This window comes from Ambystoma mexicanum, chromosome 6q, assembly GCF_040938575.1.
Source record: "Ambystoma mexicanum isolate Mex_15411 chromosome 6q, UKY_AmexF1_1, whole genome shotgun sequence".
Lineage (NCBI taxonomy): Eukaryota > Metazoa > Chordata > Amphibia > Caudata > Ambystomatidae > Ambystoma > Ambystoma mexicanum.
The window spans coordinates 1474776915-1474799708 of NC_090937.1; the positions used below are offsets into that span (position 1 = coordinate 1474776915).

General features: G+C 45.8%; 1 protein-coding gene across 1 annotated transcript in view; it reads right to left on the minus strand.

Moving 5' to 3' along the window:
- Nucleotides 1-22794, minus strand: part of CD8B (CD8 subunit beta) — a 216317-nt gene that overhangs the window by 74485 nt on the left and 119038 nt on the right. Inside the window, exons 3-4 of the mRNA XM_069630338.1 lie at nt 7309-7419; nt 2939-3031 (exon numbers count right to left, since the gene is read on the minus strand). Coding sequence (XP_069486439.1) covers nt 2939-3031; nt 7309-7419 — 204 coding nt within the window. The remainder of the gene's footprint in view (nt 1-2938; nt 3032-7308; nt 7420-22794) is intronic.

A 22794-nucleotide genomic window follows, 5' to 3' on the forward strand; every position in this document is an offset into this window, starting at 1 on the left:
GTTAGTCATCTAGCAGACATGTCTGTGAGCTTGCATTAGATTCATGTGGCATTTTGTGTGTCCCAGAGATGAACATATCCTGTGGTTGGCTTTGGTGTTATCATTCCAATTAGTGCTGCTACTTCTAGGTGGTGGTAGTGCCTGATGAGGGTGTACACAGTGCATGCATGTGCACATTGCCTGGTCGCCTGCCTAAGTAGCTTGTTGTTGTGGGTGCGGTGGGGCTTCACTTTCTGACATGGATTATCTTGGCACACATGGGTGCTTCTCATATGTCCATGTGTTGACATGCACGTTTCGACTACAGTCCATGTGCATTGCTACGTTTACCAGCCTCCCCTGGCACAGGTGTATGCTCACTGGCCATTTGTTGTGACTGCCAAGTTTTTAACCATGCCTGTGCCCATTTTGTGTATCTCTGCTGGAGGTGCATGCTTTTACATGTACATGATGTCAGATGCACTTACCCAAGCTACTCCTCATTGATGAGGCCCAAAAAGGCTGAAACATGTTTGGCGTTGCTTGTGGTTTCATGCAGAAGGATGTGACCAAGCAGTTCGGGCTGACTGCCACTTTTGGGGTGGGACCAAGCCTGATTTGCACATGGTCTTTCCCCTTTGGTAATGGCTTGGCAGGCAAAGAACGATAGTCTGTAGGGTTGCCCAGATCATTGCCATAGGTTACAACCATCACCCTGGGTCCCTGCTGAATTCTCTGTGCTCCCTATTCCCTTGATGCCCTCCATGTGGAGGATGGAGCTGGCCGTCTCCTCCCAGGATTTGAGGTGGAGGGGTTGCACTGTGCCTCCTCCTGTGCCAGCGCTCTCCCTCCTGTGTCTGGCTATGACCCTTGTACAGGGGAGTTTCTAGGTCTGGAAAAGACCCGGGGCTATGCTGATGTCGGAACTGTTGGGACTGGGGGCTAGCTAGTCTTTTGGCTGTAGCTCCTGAGATTCTATCCGGGGCTACAACCAAAAGATCAGGGGCTATAGCCCCCTAAACCCCCCCTAGCAACGCCCCTGCCCTTGTCTCTAGGTCGTCCCAGCGTTTCCAACTGTGCCTGGGGCTTTGGGGTACAGTTCCCACTGCCATCACCCTTGCCCTAAGGTCAGCCCATTTGGCTGTATTTCTCTGGGCAAAGGTTTTTCTGTGGCTGCTGCCAAATAGGGCATCAGCATGTTCCACCGCTGCATCTGCCAATGCAATTAGCTCTGTCTGCGTACATTTCGGCTTCTGGAGCCGAAGATCTGGCAGACAGGCCCTTTTTTCCTGTGCCATTATGTTTCCACAACATTGGGGACTGGATGCCAGCAGGAAATGGGTGATTCGGGGTAGATTGGGTTTTTAAAGATGCCCACTGCTGAGCTTCCCGTTCTGGCGGTGACACCAATACTGATGGTATGGTGTCAGAAACAATATTACCAGCATTATTTTGCCAGTATTACCGGCCGATGGCTGTTGACGCTGATAATACCGTCAGCCAGTTTTAACGTTTCAAGCTGGGGGTCGGGGGGTTTGCGCCCGAGGACCCGTAATACAGTGTTAATTCTGCCGGTCACACCGTCAGTAACGGTAACACCACCATTTTGACACAAACTCATAATGAGCCTCAATGACCGGGAGGTTTTAATATGCCGAAATCTAGAGGATAGTTACAAAGTCTGCGATTAATCGATTCTTTTGGCACAAAGCACAGAGATTCAAAGATCATTTTATCAATTTATTACATTATATTCCTTCATAGTAACACATTTTGTGTGCATTTTTCAACTGACCCAGGTTTTTATCAGCGTAAGAGGTTAAGTTAGTAGAGCTATCCACAAAGGCCCAAGCAATGACATTCCAATCATTTAACCAGAATTCACTCAGAAGTAATTAAAGCACCTAAATCTGTACAGTCTCTTTGAAACATCAACATAGATGTTGAGGTTGGAGCTGAAACGAGGTTACCAGGTGGACTGCACCACCGCACCACCCGCTGATGCTGAATAACACGAATTTGGAACCCTGATCAGGCCGATTCAACCCACCATCCTTTGAAGGTTGATAAATTGAGTTCCACGTGTGGGTACTTTCTTTGATTATTACAAAGCTTAGAAGCAGAGACACATGAAGTGCCATATTATCACCAGATTAGCATTATAAGTGTGCTTCTTCCGTGTTTATTCGAGTAAAGCCATGCAGCCCACTATTATGATGTGATATGATAGGTTAGGTTATATAGAATGCGCTTAATACCCAGAGGTTTCTAAGCGTGGACCCGGGGTTCGAACCTGTGTTGCTCCGTGTCGTCTTGCTTCTAAGGCGAGCACGTTGCCACTGAGCTATCCTCCCGAGAGGAGGATATGCGTCTGTTCCAGTTTTGGAAATGGAGGATACCATTTGTTTCATCAACTAGCGCTTAGATCCGTGCATGCTTATGCTTGAGGTATGTCTGAACCTGCCCATTATCGTTTTGGCCGCTACTTATAATATTAACAAAGAAGCCCATCATAAACAAAAAAGACCCCACGCCATAGTGGTGATGACAACTACTGTTGAAGGACACAGGAAGAGATAGGGTGCGAAGGTGAGGGAGAGCAAAGGAGGCAAGGAAAGAGAGAGTGGGTGATGGGGGGAGGGGCTAGGAAGAAAAGTAGGAGGAATAGAAGGTCCTGGGCAGGAAGCAAGGGATGTTGCAGAGTAAGGATGGATGTGAACAGATATTGATGAAGGAATCGTCATGATGTGTAGTAATTGCATGACACATACACATTCTTAATACATTTTCTCTGCTTAATCCCACACTATCTTCCAAACCTCAATTCTTTTCAGTCCAAAACGTGTGAGTGCTTCGACATGGGCTAAGGATTGAGTTCTGAACACCAATGCCATTTAAATCACACATGGAATCAGACAGACAGGCATGTGCACACAGATAAACCACCAAAATAACTTACGGTGCAGATGGTTGATCATTACAACCAGCGAAATGACTAACATAACCAGACCAGTAGCCAGTGGGGCATAGATCACGGTGCTGCAGGCCACTCCTAGGGAGAAAACAAGAGATTTTGCTGAAGAAAGCCGTGTACTGAGCCAGCACCTGAGTGGAATTAAGCAGATTACGGATTTATGAAGAGAACGGTAGAGAAATCGAACAGGGGAATAAAGGCTCACACAAACCTCACCAAATGCATTGCCTTTCCTGCGCTTATGTGCACAGCTAACTTACACGTGAATGACCTCGGCATAAATGGTGCAGTAAGCTGGACAGTGCACATTTTGCTGTAGCGTTGGCAGCATGTAGCCATGACAACTATCTGCAGCTAAAGGAAAACCACATCCCCAATAATACATGGTTTACTGCTTGTGAACCAACACTTCTGGGGTTATGCATACTAAGTTTTCCGGAGGACATTCACATCAGCGAAACCAAAAATAGCCAAGGACTGGTACTTTTTGTTTGACTACTGGAGTTACCCAGTATTGCCAGGACTGAGTATGCGGTATCCCCATTGGTATAGACGACATTCATATTACCCATGGGCTCCATAGGCATGTCTCAGTTCAGCTAGAAATCTGATCTTCTGCGAAAGTAAAAGGAGAATTACATAAAGACATCTCCTTCCTTTATCTTAAATTATATATTAGGTCCACCATGTTGTCTGAGGGTTTAGTGGGGGAAAACACATTTAATCTTGGTTGGATGTCCAAACATAGGAGAAAGCAGTTACAATAGGACTCTTCAGTGTCCGGATAGATTCCCCATATGCAGGCGCGTCTGAAGTAGGCCATTTCCCCTTTCCTGGTACCCCAAAAGTTGGTGCAAAAGAAAGACTAGGCATGATCCAAGGGGACTGACTGGAACATGCTTGGTTGCTTCTAGTGTTGGCTTGAAAGACTCTACAGTTTGAGCTTATGTCATCACTCGGATATTGGTAGGCTTGCGCAATACAATATATCTGACTCTTCAAATCCCATAATGCCATCACATGGCACAAAACAATATGTTCCAGAAGCCTAAATGCATGGAAAACAGAACTAAGGGTTCATTTGGAATAGTTACAGGAAGGGTCAACCAAGGGAAAATTAACTTAAAATAAAAAAAAACATTACATTAAAAAAAACAGGATGTCTTCACCTTGCATCTCAGTCCTTTATGTCTTCCACTCTGGGTTCCCCACTGGAGTGTGCCACTATGTCTTAAGCATCCACTCACTGCACTTTACTCTTGTCTCCTTGTGTTTTGGTCTCAGATCATCCTCTGCCACTCTTCCACATCTCCAGAGAGACCCCCTTCCTGGGTCTCAGAGGCCTTCCTGGGATAGTGTGAACACTAGAGAGCAAGGATGTCTCATTTTCTATCTAGGATTATGTTGGCTACTCGTGCCCCCTCCCTGCCTCAGAGGCCTTGCACCCAGTCCATGCAAAACAGTCTCATGCATAAAGGGACTTCCCCTGTACTTCCTATTCTGTCCTCTCCAACTTGTGTTACCTTCTCTTCTTTCTGAGCCTCGTCCGCCCCTAACCACTTTCTTGTACCTCCTTCCCAACGTTACTTGCTCTCTACAGGCAGCCAGCTTGTCTGCCCCTCTCCTCCTCTGCTCAGCTCCTTAACTCTGCTTTCTCCATTCTCACCAAGGCTGTTCCTGCTCTACACTTGTTTAACAGTCTTTCCACCAACTGCCTCACTAGTATCTCCCCTTCCTCCTCAAAATATTCCATCACCTCTCTAAACACCTCTGTGCTTCTCCCCTCCCCTCCTCCTCGCTGCTGATGTCCTTCCCAAACTCTTCCTTAATAACCCTCATCACCTCCTCTTTAATTCTCTTCTCAGCCTCCTCATTCAACCGGATGTTCGCCACAACCAGCTCCTTAGAATTGTCCTCTTCTTTAACTATTTCCTTTTCCCCCTTCAGCCACTTTTCCCAGGCCTTCCTACATGGGCCGCTCAATCACTTCCTGCCCCTGTCTGCTCCAATCCTAGACCCTTCCTCACAACCATCAAACTCCCATCAATATAACTCGCCAGCGCAGCACTCCTGATCTCCCTTCCACTGCTCTCTTCTGAGCCAGCCTTCATAAAGGTCTAGTACTAAGGAGCTCCTTTATGAGAGGCTGGAGAACTCAGATGGCCTGTCTGAGCATTCTTCATTACTCCAATGGTTTGTAGGCCCAACTCTTTGGATGCAGTCTTGAATCTCTTTCCAGAATGGTGCTCCCAGTGGATGGGCTGCATCTGCTGCTGTTTCTACGCATCTGTGGCTTGAGGCTCCCACTCTGGAATTCATTTTGACTGCCCCGTGTACACTGCAGGTCAGTGTAGTTGCTGAGCATTCCTTCTGAGGGGTGGGGATGGTGTAAAGCTGTTTCTCCTAAATGCGGTGTATTGCTTGTGTTTCTCCCATTGATTGTAATGACAGCAATGGCTGCAGAGGACTCATTCTCCATCCTGCTTGCAGCTTTGATAGAGACATACACCCTCCTATTTTAAGGTCTCACCATGGGGAATGGGTGCTGTTCTTTCTAGGTGTCTGGTTGATGATGGTGAGGGATGTTCTTCCTTCCGCCTCTCTGAGTATTAAAAGGGAGTGGGGTGTGAGTTTGCCATGATTGTCTTTTTTTTGCCAGTGAAAAGCATTTCTGTGCTCTGGTCCTCTCTATGATCTTCCCACCGTTGCATCCATAAGTATGTTTTCCTACTCTCCTCCAGATTTTCCCTCTATAAAATAGCCAGATTATGGGAAATGTAGTCCTTCTCAGTGTGATTTTCAAGTTGGGTCCAGGTAACCCGATACTCTGGATCATGTTATCCAGCTTTCATCCTGGCCCTTCGGACCACACTTCGGTTTCTCATAGTCCTCCTCCCCCCAAATCCATATAGGACTCTCCCAGATCTGTTTCAGGTTGTCCATCAGACACTGAGGGGAATTCTGGGAGGTATACTGCCTGCCTGATTGGTTTCCCAGAATTGGTGTTATGACGTGGCCTGGGGACATAGATTCCTGGATAATAGCTTGCTTCATAGGTCCAGGTGAGATCACTTTGTCACATACTACACACTTTACCTTGGCCCTCCTTATAAGGTTGCTGGTAGGCCGCTGGAAGTACTGGCGGCCTAATGGAAACCTCGGCTTACTGTTTCCACCGCCCGATATCCTGGTAAATCCAGGATATTATGGGCGGCGGCTGAGCGGTAAGTTCACATCCCTGTGGAGTCCCATAGGACTCCAATGGAATGGGAACACCCAGGACCAACCTCGTTGTCAACGGTGCTTCAGTGATTTATTTGCTGGTAGGGGCCTGAACTACCAACAGGTCAGGCCTGCCGGTAGTACACTGCCCCTACCAGCAGACTCAGAGTATGCCGGTGCAGGTCATTGTTGTTTCCGACACATTTTTCCAGAGCGGCATGCTGTCTATACAAAAATTGTAACATGTTAACAATAGTCTTTACATTTTCTACACAAAAGAAAAGACAATGAGACAGGTAAGCACTTTAATTCAGGAATGTGAAGTTGGGGATGCTCTGCTGCTTACATCAAGTGGATCAATGCCTACTTCTTTAAGAGGTTGCATTACACCAGACATTGCTCTGTCATTGCAATTACCCCATTACTATTTTAATTCACCTCAATGTGACAAGAATGAGAACCACAGAGAGTATGCTACTTGTCATGGTGCTGGCAAATACATATCCCTGTACACATGCCAAGCCCACATAAAATGTCTACACTGACAGTTGTTTTCTAATACAAGTGGCTAATGCCACCTCTATGAGCCAAAACTATTCTGTTCAGAAGGGGCAGAGCTAAGCATGTTAATTAAGTAGGGTTTCGGTGAATCTCTATGTCTTTGAAAAAGCAATGAGATGACAGTTTCGTTTTTATTTCTTAAACTAATCAATTTTAAATTTCTATTTTAACATACTTATGGTGTAGTAGACAGCAATTCAACTTTTTGAGATTCTAATTTCTACTTTCACATAGAAGCATTATTTGCACACTGAATTCTTTTGGAACTATTTTGGGTTTGAATTTCTGACCGGATGCCTTACAATTGTAGTCCTTCCAAAGTATTGCATTTATTTATTCTACTACTGAATCATAATGGCTGCTCAGACCCAGTTTCCTGCTTATCATCAGGTCCGAGACCCCAATATGGAATTCCCATTTCTAAGTTTATTTTCAATTGTTCCGCATTATATTAAAACTGTACTTACATTTGCCCTAAACCTCAAATAATCAAAAAGGAGTCAATACAGTTTGTTAACTAGTACATTCATCTCGTTGAGTACAAGAGGGATGTTTCAGACAGTATGCTGTACCTGCTCTAGTGTCTTTCTTCTTCGCTGAACCCTTGGTGGTTTCTTCGTGTTCTTTGCACCCACACACTGGTGTACTCGTTGTCAGGATTGCTGTGGTTGGAAAGGAGTCGACTGAAATAAAAAAAAATCCGTTAGCATTTCTTAAACACTCAGGCCTTTGAAAAATAAAAAAGGAGCAGGCTGAAGTGAGATTGAAAGGCTACGCAAAGGCCATTTTTAGATGTGGCTGAGGTCTGCCAAAAATAAAATATTAGAACATTTTAAAAATACATTAAATAGTGGCATGCATCTCAAACAAGGAGAGCATGGTTTGATGGACTGACGAGTATTGGTGGGAGGGCTGCAGTGGTCACTTTTTGTCTGCAGGATACCAGCCTCCTTACTGAGCCAGGTGCATTATGTGACATGAAGTCTTACACGGATATGTCTCCTATGTGACCCAGAGTGAATTGTGGGATCCAGCAAAAGGTGAATCATTTGGTAAGTTCAGGACTGAAAAGACAAGGTAATTTTACCCAGGAAGTCTTGATCAATGGGATGCTATTTAACATGATCAAGATTTAAAAAAAAAAACAATGTAGTTCCCACAATGCATTGGACTGTCCTCATACATGAACTGAAAACATACTATATATTCTGAATCACTCAAAACGCACCAATGCAGTGTCTGAGTCATGGTGCTTTTGGTGTTCCCTGGAGTGAACCTTCACTCGGCACACCTTACCCACACAACTCCACTTCACAAACACTACGAATGAAGAGCGCACACTTGGAGACGATTCATACACGTCTTTATTCTCTCGTGTTCATCGATCCAGTCCCTGACTCCTCCTCCTCAACCCATGACCCGGACTACCCCTCACATGTGACATGGGTGCCAACATTACAGAACGTCACAAACCCCCCTCTTAAAAACAAGTTATTACTCAGTTAATTTCTTCAATCAATCTCTGGGTGTCTATTCCTCGCTTGATGGGGCCTCTCCACTAGATTGAACTGTTGATGTCCATTACTCTCCTGCATGGGTGAACTGACCTGCTCTTCACTGGAGTCCTCACCATCACCTTCATACAGAGCATCCCAATCCTGGGGACCAGCATATTCTTCTGATGTTCTCGCTGTGTGATCCCCGGCCTCTTCTTGAAATGTGACGAATTTCTCCCTCAGCAGTGATTGGGGACCCTTTTACATGTGTGATCAATGGTTCTTTGTTGAAAGTGGTGGTGTGCTTGTGACGCAAAGGCTGCCACACTATCACGACATCCCCCCCCCCTCTAGGTCATTCTTACGAGCTTTCCTGGGCACATCTGCTTGTTCCTTCATGCCTTCCTTGGCACTCATATCCTTCTCCTTCATCTCCCAGTCTTCCACGTATTCTTCTCCCTTGGTCCCGACATGGGGGATGCAAGTGCCTATGTTCCACCCAAACATCACTTCAGACGGTGCCTTTCCAGTGGTGCTGTGAGGTGGTTTGCACTAGTCACACAACAGGTGATATAAAATCTTCTCAACAGGCTCTCCCATCAAATGTGCAATTTGTACAGAGCTTTTAATGCTGCTTATAAAGCGTTCGGCCTGCGGCCCCAGCGGTGTGATTCGTCTGTGGGTGAAACCCATGTATTAGTTGAAAGTTGAAGTCTTGCCCAGTGAAAGGGGGTCCATTATTGGACTTAAGGACTCTTGGTATCCCATATCCGGCAAATATCCTGTCCAGCATGGCAAACAGCCATGGAGGGTACGAGTTGTGGATCCGGAAGCCGAGAATATTCACCCATCGCTACAAATATGTATTCCCCACTTCCAGGGGCCCAAATAAAATAAACCACTATCTCGGCCCATGCTTTCTCTGGAAGCTCTGTCATGCGCAATGGCTCGGATCGCGTGAGCGGGCTGATGACTGCGCACGTGGGTCATTGCCAGAGAAGCATTGCACCTGCATGTCCAACTGCAGAAACCATACTTTCTGCCGTAGTATCCTCTTGGTGGATACAATTTGATCGTATCTCTCATGTGCACGCTCCAAAACCATTTGCCGTGTCTGGGGAATTAGTATTTTCGTTCCCTAGAGCAGTAGCCCTTCCTCTGATCGGGCCAGTTCCTCTCTCACTGCATACCAAACTATTCAGATCTTGTTGAATGTCTGAGGTGGTGTGCTCAGCCACCTGTTTGGCCTGTTTCCATCGTCCTGATTTAATGCACCTGCAAATGATTTGCTTGGCCGGGTCCTTCTCCATTTCCTGTGCTATTTGCACCAGAGTTACTCCTTTCGGGTGGCTGCATGTACAATGTAATGTATACATTGATCAGCAACAGAGAGCATTGGCATTGGGCTTTTGCACGGTCATACACGGATATGTAGTCAGCATGATTATCCTCCTTCCCAGGGCGATGGATGATGCAGAAATTGTAGTCCTGTAGTCTCAAAGCCCATCGTGCATTTCTGGGGGGCATTTTTGCTTGAGGTTACCCAGAAATGAAGAGTAGTGCATGGTGATCGGTGACCACTGTGAAAGGTTTCCCATATAAGAATGGATGAAAATGTTCACAGGCAATACTACGGCCAGCCCTCTTTTTCTGCCTGTGAATATGCTTGCTCAGTCCTTGACAAGCTTCTGCTGGCGTATGATACAATGTGTCATGTCCCTCTGTCCTTGGTGTCAATTTGCGTCAAGATAGCACCCAACCCTACGGGGCTGACATCCACAATCAGCTCTGTTTCCCTGGATGTGTTGAAGTAGGCCATGTTTTTGGCATCCGCATTGCAGTGACAAATTGTCTCAAATGCCTGTTGACATGCCTCCGACCACTCAACCGCTGCTTGCTGTGTCATGCCCTGCGCCAAAAATGTGTCCAAAAAACCAAAGGGTATGTTTCCTGAACTCACATTTTTCCCTATATAGTGTGAGATGTGCTTCCTCAAGTGCCATGCACACTCTCGTGAGGATGTTATTATGTTGTTCTTGATAATGCCCGAATACTAGAATATCATCATTGTAATTTAAACAGCTGGGGATATGTTTTACGACATTGTGTATTTCCACCTGAAAAGTTTCAGCGGCAGATGAGACTCCAAAGCTTAGGCGTTTGTACCTGTAAAGTGCTAGATGGGTGACAAATGCGGTTATGTATCTTGACTCCTTGTTCAGTTCCAGTTGATGATATCCTTTGTTTAGGTCCAATTTTGAAAATACTGTGGTGCCATTTAGCAGGTGGACCATGTCGGTGATCCTTGGAGTTTGATGACGCTCTCTCAATATGGCTTCATGTGGTCGGTGCATGTCTACACATATTCTAATGTCCTGCGAGTCCTTCTTGGGCACTAGAACTATTGGTGACACCCACAGAGTTGGGCCTACTGCAGGCTCTATGATGTCTGCTTCTAAAGGTTTGTGTAGTTCTTCCTCAACTTGTCGTTGGATGTTCACTGGGATGCCACAATAGTGTTGGGCTACTGGCGTGACTTGTGGGTCTATGTTCAGGTTGATTTGGTGGTCTTTTAGCTTTCCCAGACCTTTGAACAGTGTTGGGAACAGGTGCTATATCTTGGCTGAGGGATACAAGTATTGTGTGCCATGAGTCTGTACAGCACATGTATGAGGCCCATGTCTATGGCGACTTTAAAGCTTAGGATGCACCCAATGTCCGTTACAGCTTCCAGTACATGCATGGGTATCCATTGTGGCTGTATTTTATATCTGCACTGTCCCATGAAATAACCTTTGCATGGTAAAGGACTTCTCGAGCCATATGGATAAATGTTTTCCTCCGCCAGTCGTAGGCTGGTAGCCTTTGGGAGATTGTTGTACACCTCTTCACTTATGGCATTTACTGTAGCTCCTGAATCTACTAGAAATTAAGCCGACATGTCATTTACTTGCAGAAGCAGTATTGGACTTTGTTCTTTCGCCGTTGGGTTTCCCAATGCATAGAGGTAACCTCTTTTCCATGGTCCTTCCCGCGGCATTTCTCTTCTTCTGAAGACTGTAGGGGGATACTAGAGATGTGTATGGAAAGATAATGGAGATGTAGTAACACTATGGCCCTCATTACAAGACATGCGTTAAGGGTTTAACGGCGCCGTCGGCGCCGTTAACCCTTAATGCCTGATTCACACTTTAATGCCTGCTTTTTGCAGGCGTTAAAGTCCAAGGTGCTAAGCGACCTTGGTGCTAATTACGGCACCGTAATTTACGGTGCCGTAATTAGCGCCTTCCCCATCCCCATTATGCCCTATGGGGCAAAAATGGGAATGGGGAAGGGCAAATGGTGAATGGGGAATTACCGCCCCACTCACCTTGGAATGGGGCGGTAATTCCGCCATCCACCATGGTGGAATCCGGCATGGACCATGCTGCTAATAGCAGGTCAGTGTAGCTAATAGTGTTAGTGCTAATAGCACCATGGTCCACCGCCTGACTTGTAATGAGGGCCTATGTATGAAAGACAGCAAATGGAAATGCACTTTAAGAGTGTTTAAAATTATCCCTTTTATGGTGAATGGGCCATCTGTCCAGTTTGCACTGAATACATATGTTAACCTAAATTAATCAACTAACACTTTCCCATCAAATAACACTCCACAATAATTAGTAATTTGCAGTTTAACTAAGCAGTCAACATGCTCCAGATGACAGATTCTGTTTTTGTTCAGTGGAAGTTTAAACTTGCAGGCAGAATGATTGGCTGTGCTTTCATTCATAAGGCACTATTGTGCACTCCAGGAAGCAATTGATACAAACATACTTGGGAAGTGATTTTCGGAGAGAACAAATGCCATGTTTCTAGAAAAATCAGCTGGGGTGACATGAGACATCAGGAGAAAGGGCAGGATGTAGTTTGAGTGACACAGCTAATCTAAAAATGTAGGAGGCAGAAGAGGTGGGTCAGTCAGTCTTCATCTTTCCATCCACAGAAGAATGGAAGAGTGGCAGACAGAGAGCAGAGCTGGGCAGTCCAGGCCTCTATATGAAGCTGGAGTTGTGAGCTGACATTCGTGGGTGGTGAAAGCTGTGTGGAATTTGTGACAATCCCGCTTGCAGATAATCCGCTTCAGAGAAGGGGTTTTCCTGATAGTAGCACAGAAGTTTCACAGTTGAATGTAAGTATCTGTGAAATTGAGGAGACTGTGAAGAACAGTGTTTATCTTTTCCGTCAGTCAGTCAGGATTAGGCTGTTATTTTTTAACAGAATTTTTATAACTTTTGCATTTGTAACTGAGAAACACTGAAGTGTAATCAAAAAAGAAAAAGTTGGCATGCTGCTGTGCTATTTGCTTTTGTCTTTATTTTTAGATGGTACATTCTGTCTACTGTCTTGGGGTTCATGGTCTGGTTCAGAAATTAAAAGTGAATCTTTTATTATAAACACAGACTGGTTATGTATCTGATGTAGAAGTGTTAATTTCTATTAAGGTGTGTGCCGCATAACCTGTTTTTGAACAATAGCACATATAAAAAGAAAAGCATTTTTAAAACTAAATCAGTGGGGTTGCGTTTTCTGTGCCTATTTGAATTCATTGACAATGAAGGGAAATCACAGGGAAGCATCCCAGTGTATCGAACGCGGTAAAACATTTTGCCACATGTGTTAAAGTTGGAGGTAAAGTTTGGGAAACAGCTAGCAAGCTAGAAAACGTATGATGCATGTGTGGCTTGTGAATCATTGCTCATAATAATGAGTGCGTTATGAATAATCCGTCAAAGACGGTAGTCCAGTTTTGTAGATAAATGACTGGAATGACAGTGCTGTCGTATCTCTGCAAGTGTAAAGTCTGGTATCTCGCCCTTACAGTTAACCCTAAATAGAATACAAGGTTCAGAGGGGAGTTTTCTCACATCATATAGGGCATCACCATAAACACGCTGTGCCACCATGTTACCACTATTTTACCACTATTTTTACCATGGTACTAAAATACCACCAAATTGTGTAATAGCCCTCTGACAAAATCCCTTCCAGGACTCACTGAATCTACTGTCTGTCTGTCTGACTGTTCAACCAGGTAGTGAACGTATCTTTTCGGTCTCCCCCTTGATCGGGACCCTGTTGTCTTGTTTGATCACCAATCTGCTAATGCTCTCTCCTGTGGCTTTACTTCTTCTCTTCTGTCCCTCTGCCTTCGTTGAGGTGGCTCATATGGTTGGCTCGCTAACCCTATTGGACTCTGTATCTGTCTTTCCCTGGCTTTTGTCGGCCTCCCGCCATTTCCTTCACCTCGAACTTGGCTGTGGTACATTCGACACACTGCTTTAAAGTGGTTGTCTCCTCCACATGCTAAGCATTGTTGTGCAATGGCTGGGCAGGTGCCTTTGTGAGGAAACTCATATCCACATATATAGCAGAAAGGTTAGTCATTGCCTTTAACTGGTTGCATTGTTTCAAGTTTGTGGACATTTTCTGTCTTCCCATGCAAGATTTTAATTTCACTCAAACCTTCTGCTTGCAGGGCGAGAGCCGCGTGTGTTCTTGCTAGGTGTAGGAACTCGTCCAGGGATCTAGGTTTTTGTAGTAGTCTTTTCCTAAAATCAGCACATTCTCAACCCTCAATGAAACGGGAACGTAGTGCCTCATCATTTGAGTAGTTGTTGAAGTCGCAATGTTAGACGCATTACATATGAGTCGATTGTTTCTCCCTTCTGTTGCTTTGTTGTGTGGAACACATGTCATTCATAATCCTCATTTGTGTGAGGTGTAAAGTAGTTGGTGAGAGCTGTTTTGAGACTGTCATAGGTGTCTGCGGGTCCAGTCGGCAGTTCGTCCACAATATCATGTACATTGGGGCCTATGGACAAAGTAAGGAGGCTGTGTTTCTTTTCTTCCACCAGGAGTCCGTTGGCTTTGAGGTAGACCTCAAAATCCCTCAACCATCTTCACCATCTGGGGCCCAGGCTGCTAGTTTCCGATAAGACAAAATGAGTAGGTAGCTGTGCAATTAAGTTGTCCTGCAATCTTAGGGCAGGGTTGCTGGTGGTGTGACAGGCACAGTCAGCTCCTCCTTCTCTGACATGTTGGTTCAGTGGGAAAATATGTGGCAGGGTCTGTATTTTCTTTTGCCCGAGTGTGGGCTATGACTGTACTTGGTGGCTGCCTTTTTCAAGGGTGACCAAAGAGATGGCAGATGAGAAAAAAGAAGAACGAGGAAGACGTGCTGGTTTGGGCTTTGTCCCGTGCTCTCCTCCAGCTGTAGCACCCCAACGCTGCTTTGTAACCATTCTCTTTGTGGCAATGTCCTCAATAGTTTAGAACTCTTTATTTTGTCATTTACGCTGCGCAATCTGCGCACTGTCACTCAATCACATGCACATGTGATTACTAAGGCTGAAATACGAGCTGCGTAGGCGCTACAGGCCTCGCACTCATTGTGTTCAGTTTATACCACCTGCTGGACGGTCTGGGTTTCCTCCCCCAGCACGTACCTTGTCTGTACAGAAATGGGCTGCTCTGCCTGCCAGACTTCTTTCCCAGGTGCCGGACGTCATGCCTGCTCCTCCGCCAGTAAAACCTCTCCCGCAACAGTCCGCTCCGGTTCCCTTGCTGAGCGCCACTTCCCGACCCAGCTCACTTGTCCTGGATCCTCCGACGCAGGTCCAGCACACGTCGGTCAGACCGCTCGTTGCCATTTTGATGTTCCCTGGAGTGAACCTTCACTCAGCACACCTAACCCATACGGGATTCATACACATCTTTATTCTCTTGTGTTCCTCAATGACTCCTCTTCCCCAACCCGTGACCCGGGCTACCCCTCACACATGACATGGATGCTGGCATCACAGAAACTCACAGTGCTGCACCTGAAAATGGGATCTTCAATTGTCAGCACTAAATCCATGTGCTGGTGTACTAGAGCACTTGGGGCCAGAATCTTAAATTTTCAACACTACATTCTCTGCAATGCACAGCACATCTCTACCGGAAGCCTTTTAAATCTCCCGATACATCGATGATGGAAACCATGAAACAAAAAATACTTTTACCACAATGCCTTGCAGTCGTCTGGAAGGCGCGGGCTCTGAATCTGTACTTTCAACCTCATGGAGGGGACATCTGGCAGATATGCCGAACATCTCATAGTAAATAAAAAATATAAGGGCAGGTAATGTTATGGTGGGTACTTTACCAGGAGTATTTTGTCTCACTTTAGTTTCTTCCACTTTGCAGATGTCTCACAGTTGCCCACACTCAGTACCATCATGCACTTGCAATCAGTACACGTGAGCCCGTCAAATTGCACAGCGAGTAGAGCGCTTGCTTTGACAACTGTGCAGAGCCTCCTGACGCAGGTTCGAATCCTGGCAGGGCCAAACTCAGCCTGTCACCGTTCTGAGGTCAATAAATGAGTACCACACACCGTGGGTAATAAGAAGCAGCGCTCAAATGCCCGAGGTTTCGTAGTCCTTTATAAATGCTAAACTATTGTTATTACGAAATCCTCACACATCCTGTCTGCAACACTATAGCAAGAGCTTTCACTCCAGAATCGAATCTGGCACATAGCAATAGGGCTGTGAGTGTAAACCCCCCACACACACAACACTGAGAAGGTTTGCAAGAAACCTTAGGGAGATTTGCAGTGAATATTGGTGAGATTTAGACAATATATTTGTTCCTAGGAAATGTAGAGAGAGCATTATGAAAAATGCACGTCAGTGAGTTGTTAGGAAATTATCATGGACATTTGGAAGGCACATAAGGAAAATTTCGAGGATAGTTGAGTAAGTTGAAAAGCTGTTGGTGGGGGGGAGTAAGGAAATGTGTGTGTGTGTGTCCATCATTTCAGCAGGTCAGGATATTCAGTGGGATTTGGGAGAATAATGTCAGTCTTATTCTGTATAGATGCAGAGCATATTTTGGAACATGTAGTGTTATGTGGGGTACACCATATTGTTCCTGTTGGAAGGGGTGCTCCACCGCACCAAGGTAGGGGGACTTTGGTTGCATAACGTTCTAATATAGCATCTCCCCTAAGTGAGGCAGTCAGGTAGCCATAACGATGTGGGCTCTGATCTGAGACTGTACACATTTGGACTTGTGTCTCATAGTGGCATCTGTGATGCTAAGTTAATTACTTTATTCAAATGTAATCAAGTAGAGAAACCTGGCACACATTCGGACTGATGCATACAAACTTGCACATAAAACAGTTCCAACAGTTCTGAAAGGCCTTGGGGTTCCCTTCCCCAAGAGTTTAACACTGTTCACAAAGTCTCAGATTTCCCTTCCCCAAGAGGACAGCTCATCCAGCTTCAAAACTACTATTAGCTCAAATCTCCTGGCTTTCAAACCAGCTCCAGTTCAACTTTGTAAGTATCCAGGCTTTTCAATAGCTACACAGATTGCTTTCTTTCTCATTCACTTTAACAACTTGTTATTTAATACAGCCTCTTTGTCTTAGCATTCCTTGGCTCTTTCCAAGCAAGGGTCACTCGGTCTAGGCGCAGTGGTCAGTCCACATGGTCTACCCATTACAGGTCCCCCAACCTATAACCCTTGGCACTTTGTTATGCTTTTGTATTCTTCAGGCTTTCTTGCCAACAGGTTGTATCTCTGTGAACCTGTGTCATTAGTCGACACTCAATTCTGATTCTCTTTAGCAGTTTCTTGGCTTTGCCACAGTGTGTGTTTCACAGAATTCATTCCGTGGTGTTCATCCTTTTCCACCACCTTACTTTCACATTCTTCAGACATGCTCATCACTTGCTTTTCACTTGATTCATATTACTTGTTTTCCACTTATGCAGTATTTTCATATGCTCATTATATCTTTACTTCTGTTCGGTATTCACTCTTAAAAGTACCAATAACACTTTACAGCTTGTCCAGCATTCACAAACCCTTAATTTGCTCTCCAAAACCAATGTTCATAGTTTTCAGTTGATTCAGCATTTTCAGATGCCTGCTTCCAGCCCCTGGAGCACTGTGGTATGAGTGTTCCCTTCTTTACAGTCACCGGTCTGCGGCCACTCCTGTTTTTCCTCTTCGGCTTCCATTTGCTCCGCTTGTGCTTCTCTGGAGGCCAGCAGCAGCGCTAGCAGTCCTCGAACCTTGCTGCAGTGGCCTATGGCGATTGGGAGATCGCTGTGTCCCACAGCTTCGGCTGTGGGCACACGGCAGGGAAACTGCAGGTGTCTCGTCCCTTTCACAGCCCACTCGCGCCCGAGCATCTCTTTTACCCTTTTGCTTGTCATGTCGTCCTTCCCGCCAGCACCTCTCCAGCCTGCATGTCTGCCAGACGTGTCTGTCTTCCCAGGTGGGTTTCTCTCTCTGTTTGCCTGGCGGTCTCCATTTTTATGCACCTGTGGCCTGTTAAATGGTTGCAGGTCATTTACTTTAGTTGCCTGACCATAATTAAGCCTATTAGCTGGTCATGCCTGCCTATTGCAGTGGTACTCATCCACAGTCCTCTTCCTTGTCTCAGCACCAAATATGAATGAATGGAAGCGTGCTTAACTTCCAGTTATCTCCTCCTCGTCCCAGTCTTAAAGTGAAATGGTTGTGGGACATTTTGTGTGTAAGAAAGAGGTAAAAACTGACAATAACCTACAAAAGCAGGGGGAGGGGAGGGTTCATCCTGACAAGGGAAAGGGGGATACTATGTCTCACTCAAAGACACCCTCTCCCCACTCCCCAGTGTCCATGCACCCAGGTGATCCTCTCTCGCCTATCCACGCCCAGGGTCGGGATCCAAAAGCGATGGCCTAACCTGGCCACCTGAGAGGAGGATCAAGGTGGAGTAGAAGTCAGGATGCCATCAGGTGCCTCACATAACTTACTTATTCTTAGTGGAACGCTGGGGCCGGAGGTTCTCCAACCATTGGTTGTGACATAGAAGGGCGTTGCGGAGGTCTCCTCAGGCTCCAATAAACACCCAATGTGCTTACCTGACATCAGCTCATTTATTTCAACAATGGAGATGTGCTGGTGAGAGCCGAATGGCAAGAGCCGGTAGAGCCTTCCCCTGTGCGACAGGTGCGGTGTCCACCTCGGGCATCAGTGTTTGGTGTGGCCAGGATACAGCGGGAAACTAATGGCAGGAGGCCATGCAGTACAGAGAGCACCGGTGTAGGGCATCCAAGTCCCTGTGGACAGGTCAGTGAGGCCGAGCAAGTTCTCGTGGACATCCCGGTTAGGCAGAGCGGGACATGCAGAGGCAGCAGTGTCTCATGCCACACTAGAGGAAGGGGCCTCTGTGCGTTAGTGCACCTACGCCCTTAGCAACGGGCACCTGAATCCATAGCAACACTGAGACAAGTTAATGCAGAGCGGCATTGCTGAACGAGCTTTGCCTTAAGTCAAGAGGCAGTTCGAAAACAAGAACAGGAAGGGAGTTGGATGTGAGCAAGAATGGTGACTGGACCAGGGAGCGAACTAGTAGTAAGGAACTGCCATTTAATACTTGTGTGGCACCATCTCTGTGATAATGACGACAGCCAGTTCCTGACAAAGCCTGGGCTACCCCTTTTTGCTGTGACAGATGAAAAAGGATGTTTGATACATATTTGGTGGCGATGGGGTAGAGGGGCAAATTTGTGCCTGCAAGGAAGAAAGAAGTGTTGTTGCATAACCTGGGTGCGGAGGGGTGCAGTGTCTATGATGATCTCCCTGAACCTGTGGAAAAGGGCCAAGGGGAAACCCTGTGTGATTAGGGCAATGCTGCATTGTGTTTTGATGTTTTTTACAGTTTTCTTCTAGTTCCTTATTCTTCCTTGTTCCATGTTTGTCGTCACTGTTCTTCTTTTTGTTTTCTCTGAAGCTTTGTGTTTTTAAGGGAGGAAGATATGTTGTGTTCTAACTTAATTGCTCTTAGTGGAACGCTTGGCTGGAAGTTCTTCGTCCGTTGGTTGTGTCATGGAATGGCACTGCATCGGTCTATGCAGGGTCTAATAAACACCCACTGTGCTTATCTGGCATCGGCTCATTTATTTCAACATGAAACTATGAGAAAGGAATATGGGTAGCCTACATTGACCAATCCCAGAAGTCTTTGGGATTGGCATGGAGCGAGTGCATATGGCATTCCAAGGTAGCAAGATGGAGAGTAAGAAAGACGAGGACAGTGGAGCGAGGAGCAAGGGATGGGTTGGAGTATAAGGCACAGAAGAAAGAGGAGGGTAGAAGGAAAGGGACAGGAAGAGGAGAGAACCATCAGTAGGAGGTTGGTCAAATAGAGTGAACAGGAGCAGAATACCAGAAGGGCGCTTCGGGATGTGAGCGTAAACAAGGAGGACAAGGAGAAAAGAGCAATTAACTGGTTGGAAGATAAGAAGGGAAATGAGAGTTAGAGAAACATCGGGAAGTGGTTGGAGAAAGAGCAGAAAGGGGGAGGAGAGAACCATTACAATGATGTTGGCGAAGAAAGTGAAATAAGACAAGAAGAACATCGGGATATTGAGGAATGAGGTGAGGAAGGAGCAGGGAAAAAAGAGCAGGGTCGTAAAAGGGTAAGGCAACGGAGGAAGAGAGAGAAACATCAGGATGAGGTAGAAGTAGAGAGTGGAGACTAGAAGAGAGAAGAAGCGGTAAATGCTAAAGGTAATTGGTCAGTCTTGGGTCCTGCAAGATAAGTACCTTGACCACAGCCTGTTGGAGTCTCAAGTCTAAATCCTGGCCAAAGCCATGGATATGTTGAAGGGGAGAAAGACAGAGGGATAACCCTACTGGGGAGTGAACAACAGAAGCACAAAAGTCGACCCATGACATGGGAAGAAAAGGCTATGAACATCTGCCATTCTCAGACACAAAGAGCTGTTGTAATCCAAGAGGAGTTTGAAATGCATCAGTGCAAGAGGACTATTTCACACCACGCATTAGAAATAATTGCAGTGGGGGCAGTCAAAACACATCTGTTACTGTGTTTTGCGAGCACACCAAGGGTGATACAGCCATGCACTACAGTTCTCTTTAGATTAGGGAAACATGGACTCTGGACAGAAGTCCCTTTTAAGATTAGGGTTTACTGATACAACTCGTTCTGTGCTTCTTCTACACCATTGCAATATTACCTTTAGATGCATCTCCTATGCACACTAGTTTCCTCCCTGTAGTTCCCACAGGCCTTTCTCGAACCCCTGTGGTATACAAGAATATAACAAAGATAAAAACCTGACCTTCTGTGTCTGGAGTTTTACATTGATCAGGGTCAAACGCCGACTGGTTTTAGCACAAAATGATCTTACAATAAATGAAAATAATGTTTATTCTTATTGGGTTAGACTACTGACGTACACGCTCATATCAACTAAAACACACAATCCTGGTATTGTGTTTTGCTGCATTGGGCACCTAGCACAACCGTGGCATGGGGCACCAACTTCGCTGTCTAGATTGTTTTGAAGAGTACATGGCAGTGATCTTGCCATTCATTGTGTATATCCATTCCTCCTACTCATCAGTGACCCTGGTTAGTCAGGCTGTTCTGTAGCAGGTCAACCTTTCATGGAGATTCATGTATTTTGGGGGATTGAGAAGCAGGGTGAAGAGGAAGTGCCAGGTGCCATCCACACTCCAGCCACCCACTTCGTAGTAGCCGGTACTTTCATGCCAAAGTATGTGACGTATGAAGAACAAATAAACCAGCAAAGAGCAGCAGTTGGGCTCTGCCCAGTACCTATTAGAGTAACAGCACCTATTGAAGTACCGACACCTAAGAAAACCTGGACAGTAAGGTACCCATTGAGAAAACCATATCTACAGTCAAGACAAAATGACGGTTGTCAGAATGGAATACCCGAAGAAGCCAAGAAGATAATAACGGATGACGAATGGTGATGTCATAAGACATCGGACGGACACACACACATAGATGATATAAGACCATAGAATGCTGATGGAAAACAAAGTCAAGAAGATGCTAAGGATAAATGACATCTTGAACCCAAGATGAAGAAACTTATGCCATATACAAGATGAAGATATTGAGTTAGTTTAAACATGTACAAATACAAGAAACCACAAGAAGCAAAGAAATCGTTAAGCTTGCATATGCTTAGTAGTAAAATAGATTGCGGCAAGCACCAACATATAGATATATATATCTCAAAGCACTTTATACATGAGTATAATTCCACTACGCACATGAGCAGAATTGAACAAAGGTTACTAAAGGTCTCAAGAGGAGAGAGTTGCAGCATACAAATCGAGAATTGAGACGGAACGAAACTCAGCTGAAGATAACCATGCCAAGAAGCCAAGGTCATATCTGGTTGGAAAAGGCTGACAGTGGATACAGTTAAGGAGACAGGAACAGAGTATCCTGTTCAGAAAGGTCAAGATAAGCCAACTCCCTCAGGGTCAGCCGCTTCTCCAAGTAACGAGTTGGGGGTAGATCTCTCTCCGCAGCAGGGGCCTCCCTCTAGAACAGCCTTCCTGCCTCCCTGAAACTTGAGGAGAACCATCTCCGGTTCCGGAAGCACCTCAAAAGCTTCCTCTTTGCCTCTGCTTTCTCTCACCCTCTCCCCTGCTAAAATCACTGAAACTGCACAAAATCTGCAACCGGGCCACTCACCGTTCTCTGTCCTTGGCCCAGCCACGTTTCCCTGCACTTCCTCCCTGGCAACCCCTGCACTGCGGGACTGTCTCTGTATCCCTACAGCCCCTCCTCCCTAGCACTTGTCTGCACTTACCTTGCACTTGCCACCAGCTGGCCCTTATTATTTATCTTGTATTCTACTAACCCTGTACTGCACTTTTCCCTTCTCCCTTTCCCCCTGCACTTTTCCCTTCCCCTCTACCCTTGCACTTGTGCGATCTGAATGACACCTGGCCTAGTAGGATCATTGCCTGTCTCCCCTTGTTCCCCCCGCCTCGTCGCGCCTTGAAACACGTGTATAGGCGCGTTACAAATGCCATATCATATCATATCATTAAACTGACTCCCTTTGCCAAACTATTGCGTTGTCATAGTTATTTGATGCATGCGTACAAATCTGCATCCCCATCTATCTCGAGGGTACTGCTACTCATCTTAAAGGGCTGATAGAATGAGAAGCTCCCCGTAGATAGTGGTTAGTTTAATCGAAGACCCTGCAGGTTAGGTGTGAAGGGACCCATGCTTTCTACCAAAAACCCCTTCCCACTTCTACGAGCAGCTGATCGAATGAGCGGCACGGAAAGGCAGTAACTAAGGCAGTGATCCCAAGCGTCCGGAGAGGAAAAACATGCGAACAGTGATTTAAAAAAAAGACTGAATGTTTTGAAAAAGCTTGCATGCCTTAAAAAACAAGTAAAGGGAAGGTAACGGAGGGAGGTAGCACAAATATAACGTCAGAGTAAGAGTATAACGTAAATGTGTATATAAGGGGAAAACACTGAGTGTGGCCGAGCAATATAAGGAGATATCGTGAGTGTGGCCGCGATAAGAATATACACCCAGTGCCTAGGTTTTAAAGAGCGCTAGCAGAAGCCTTCATCTGAAGTCCTGTTTGATAGAATGACATAGGAGACCAGATCAATTAAACACGATCTGAAAGAGATGGGCTTACATTACATGTA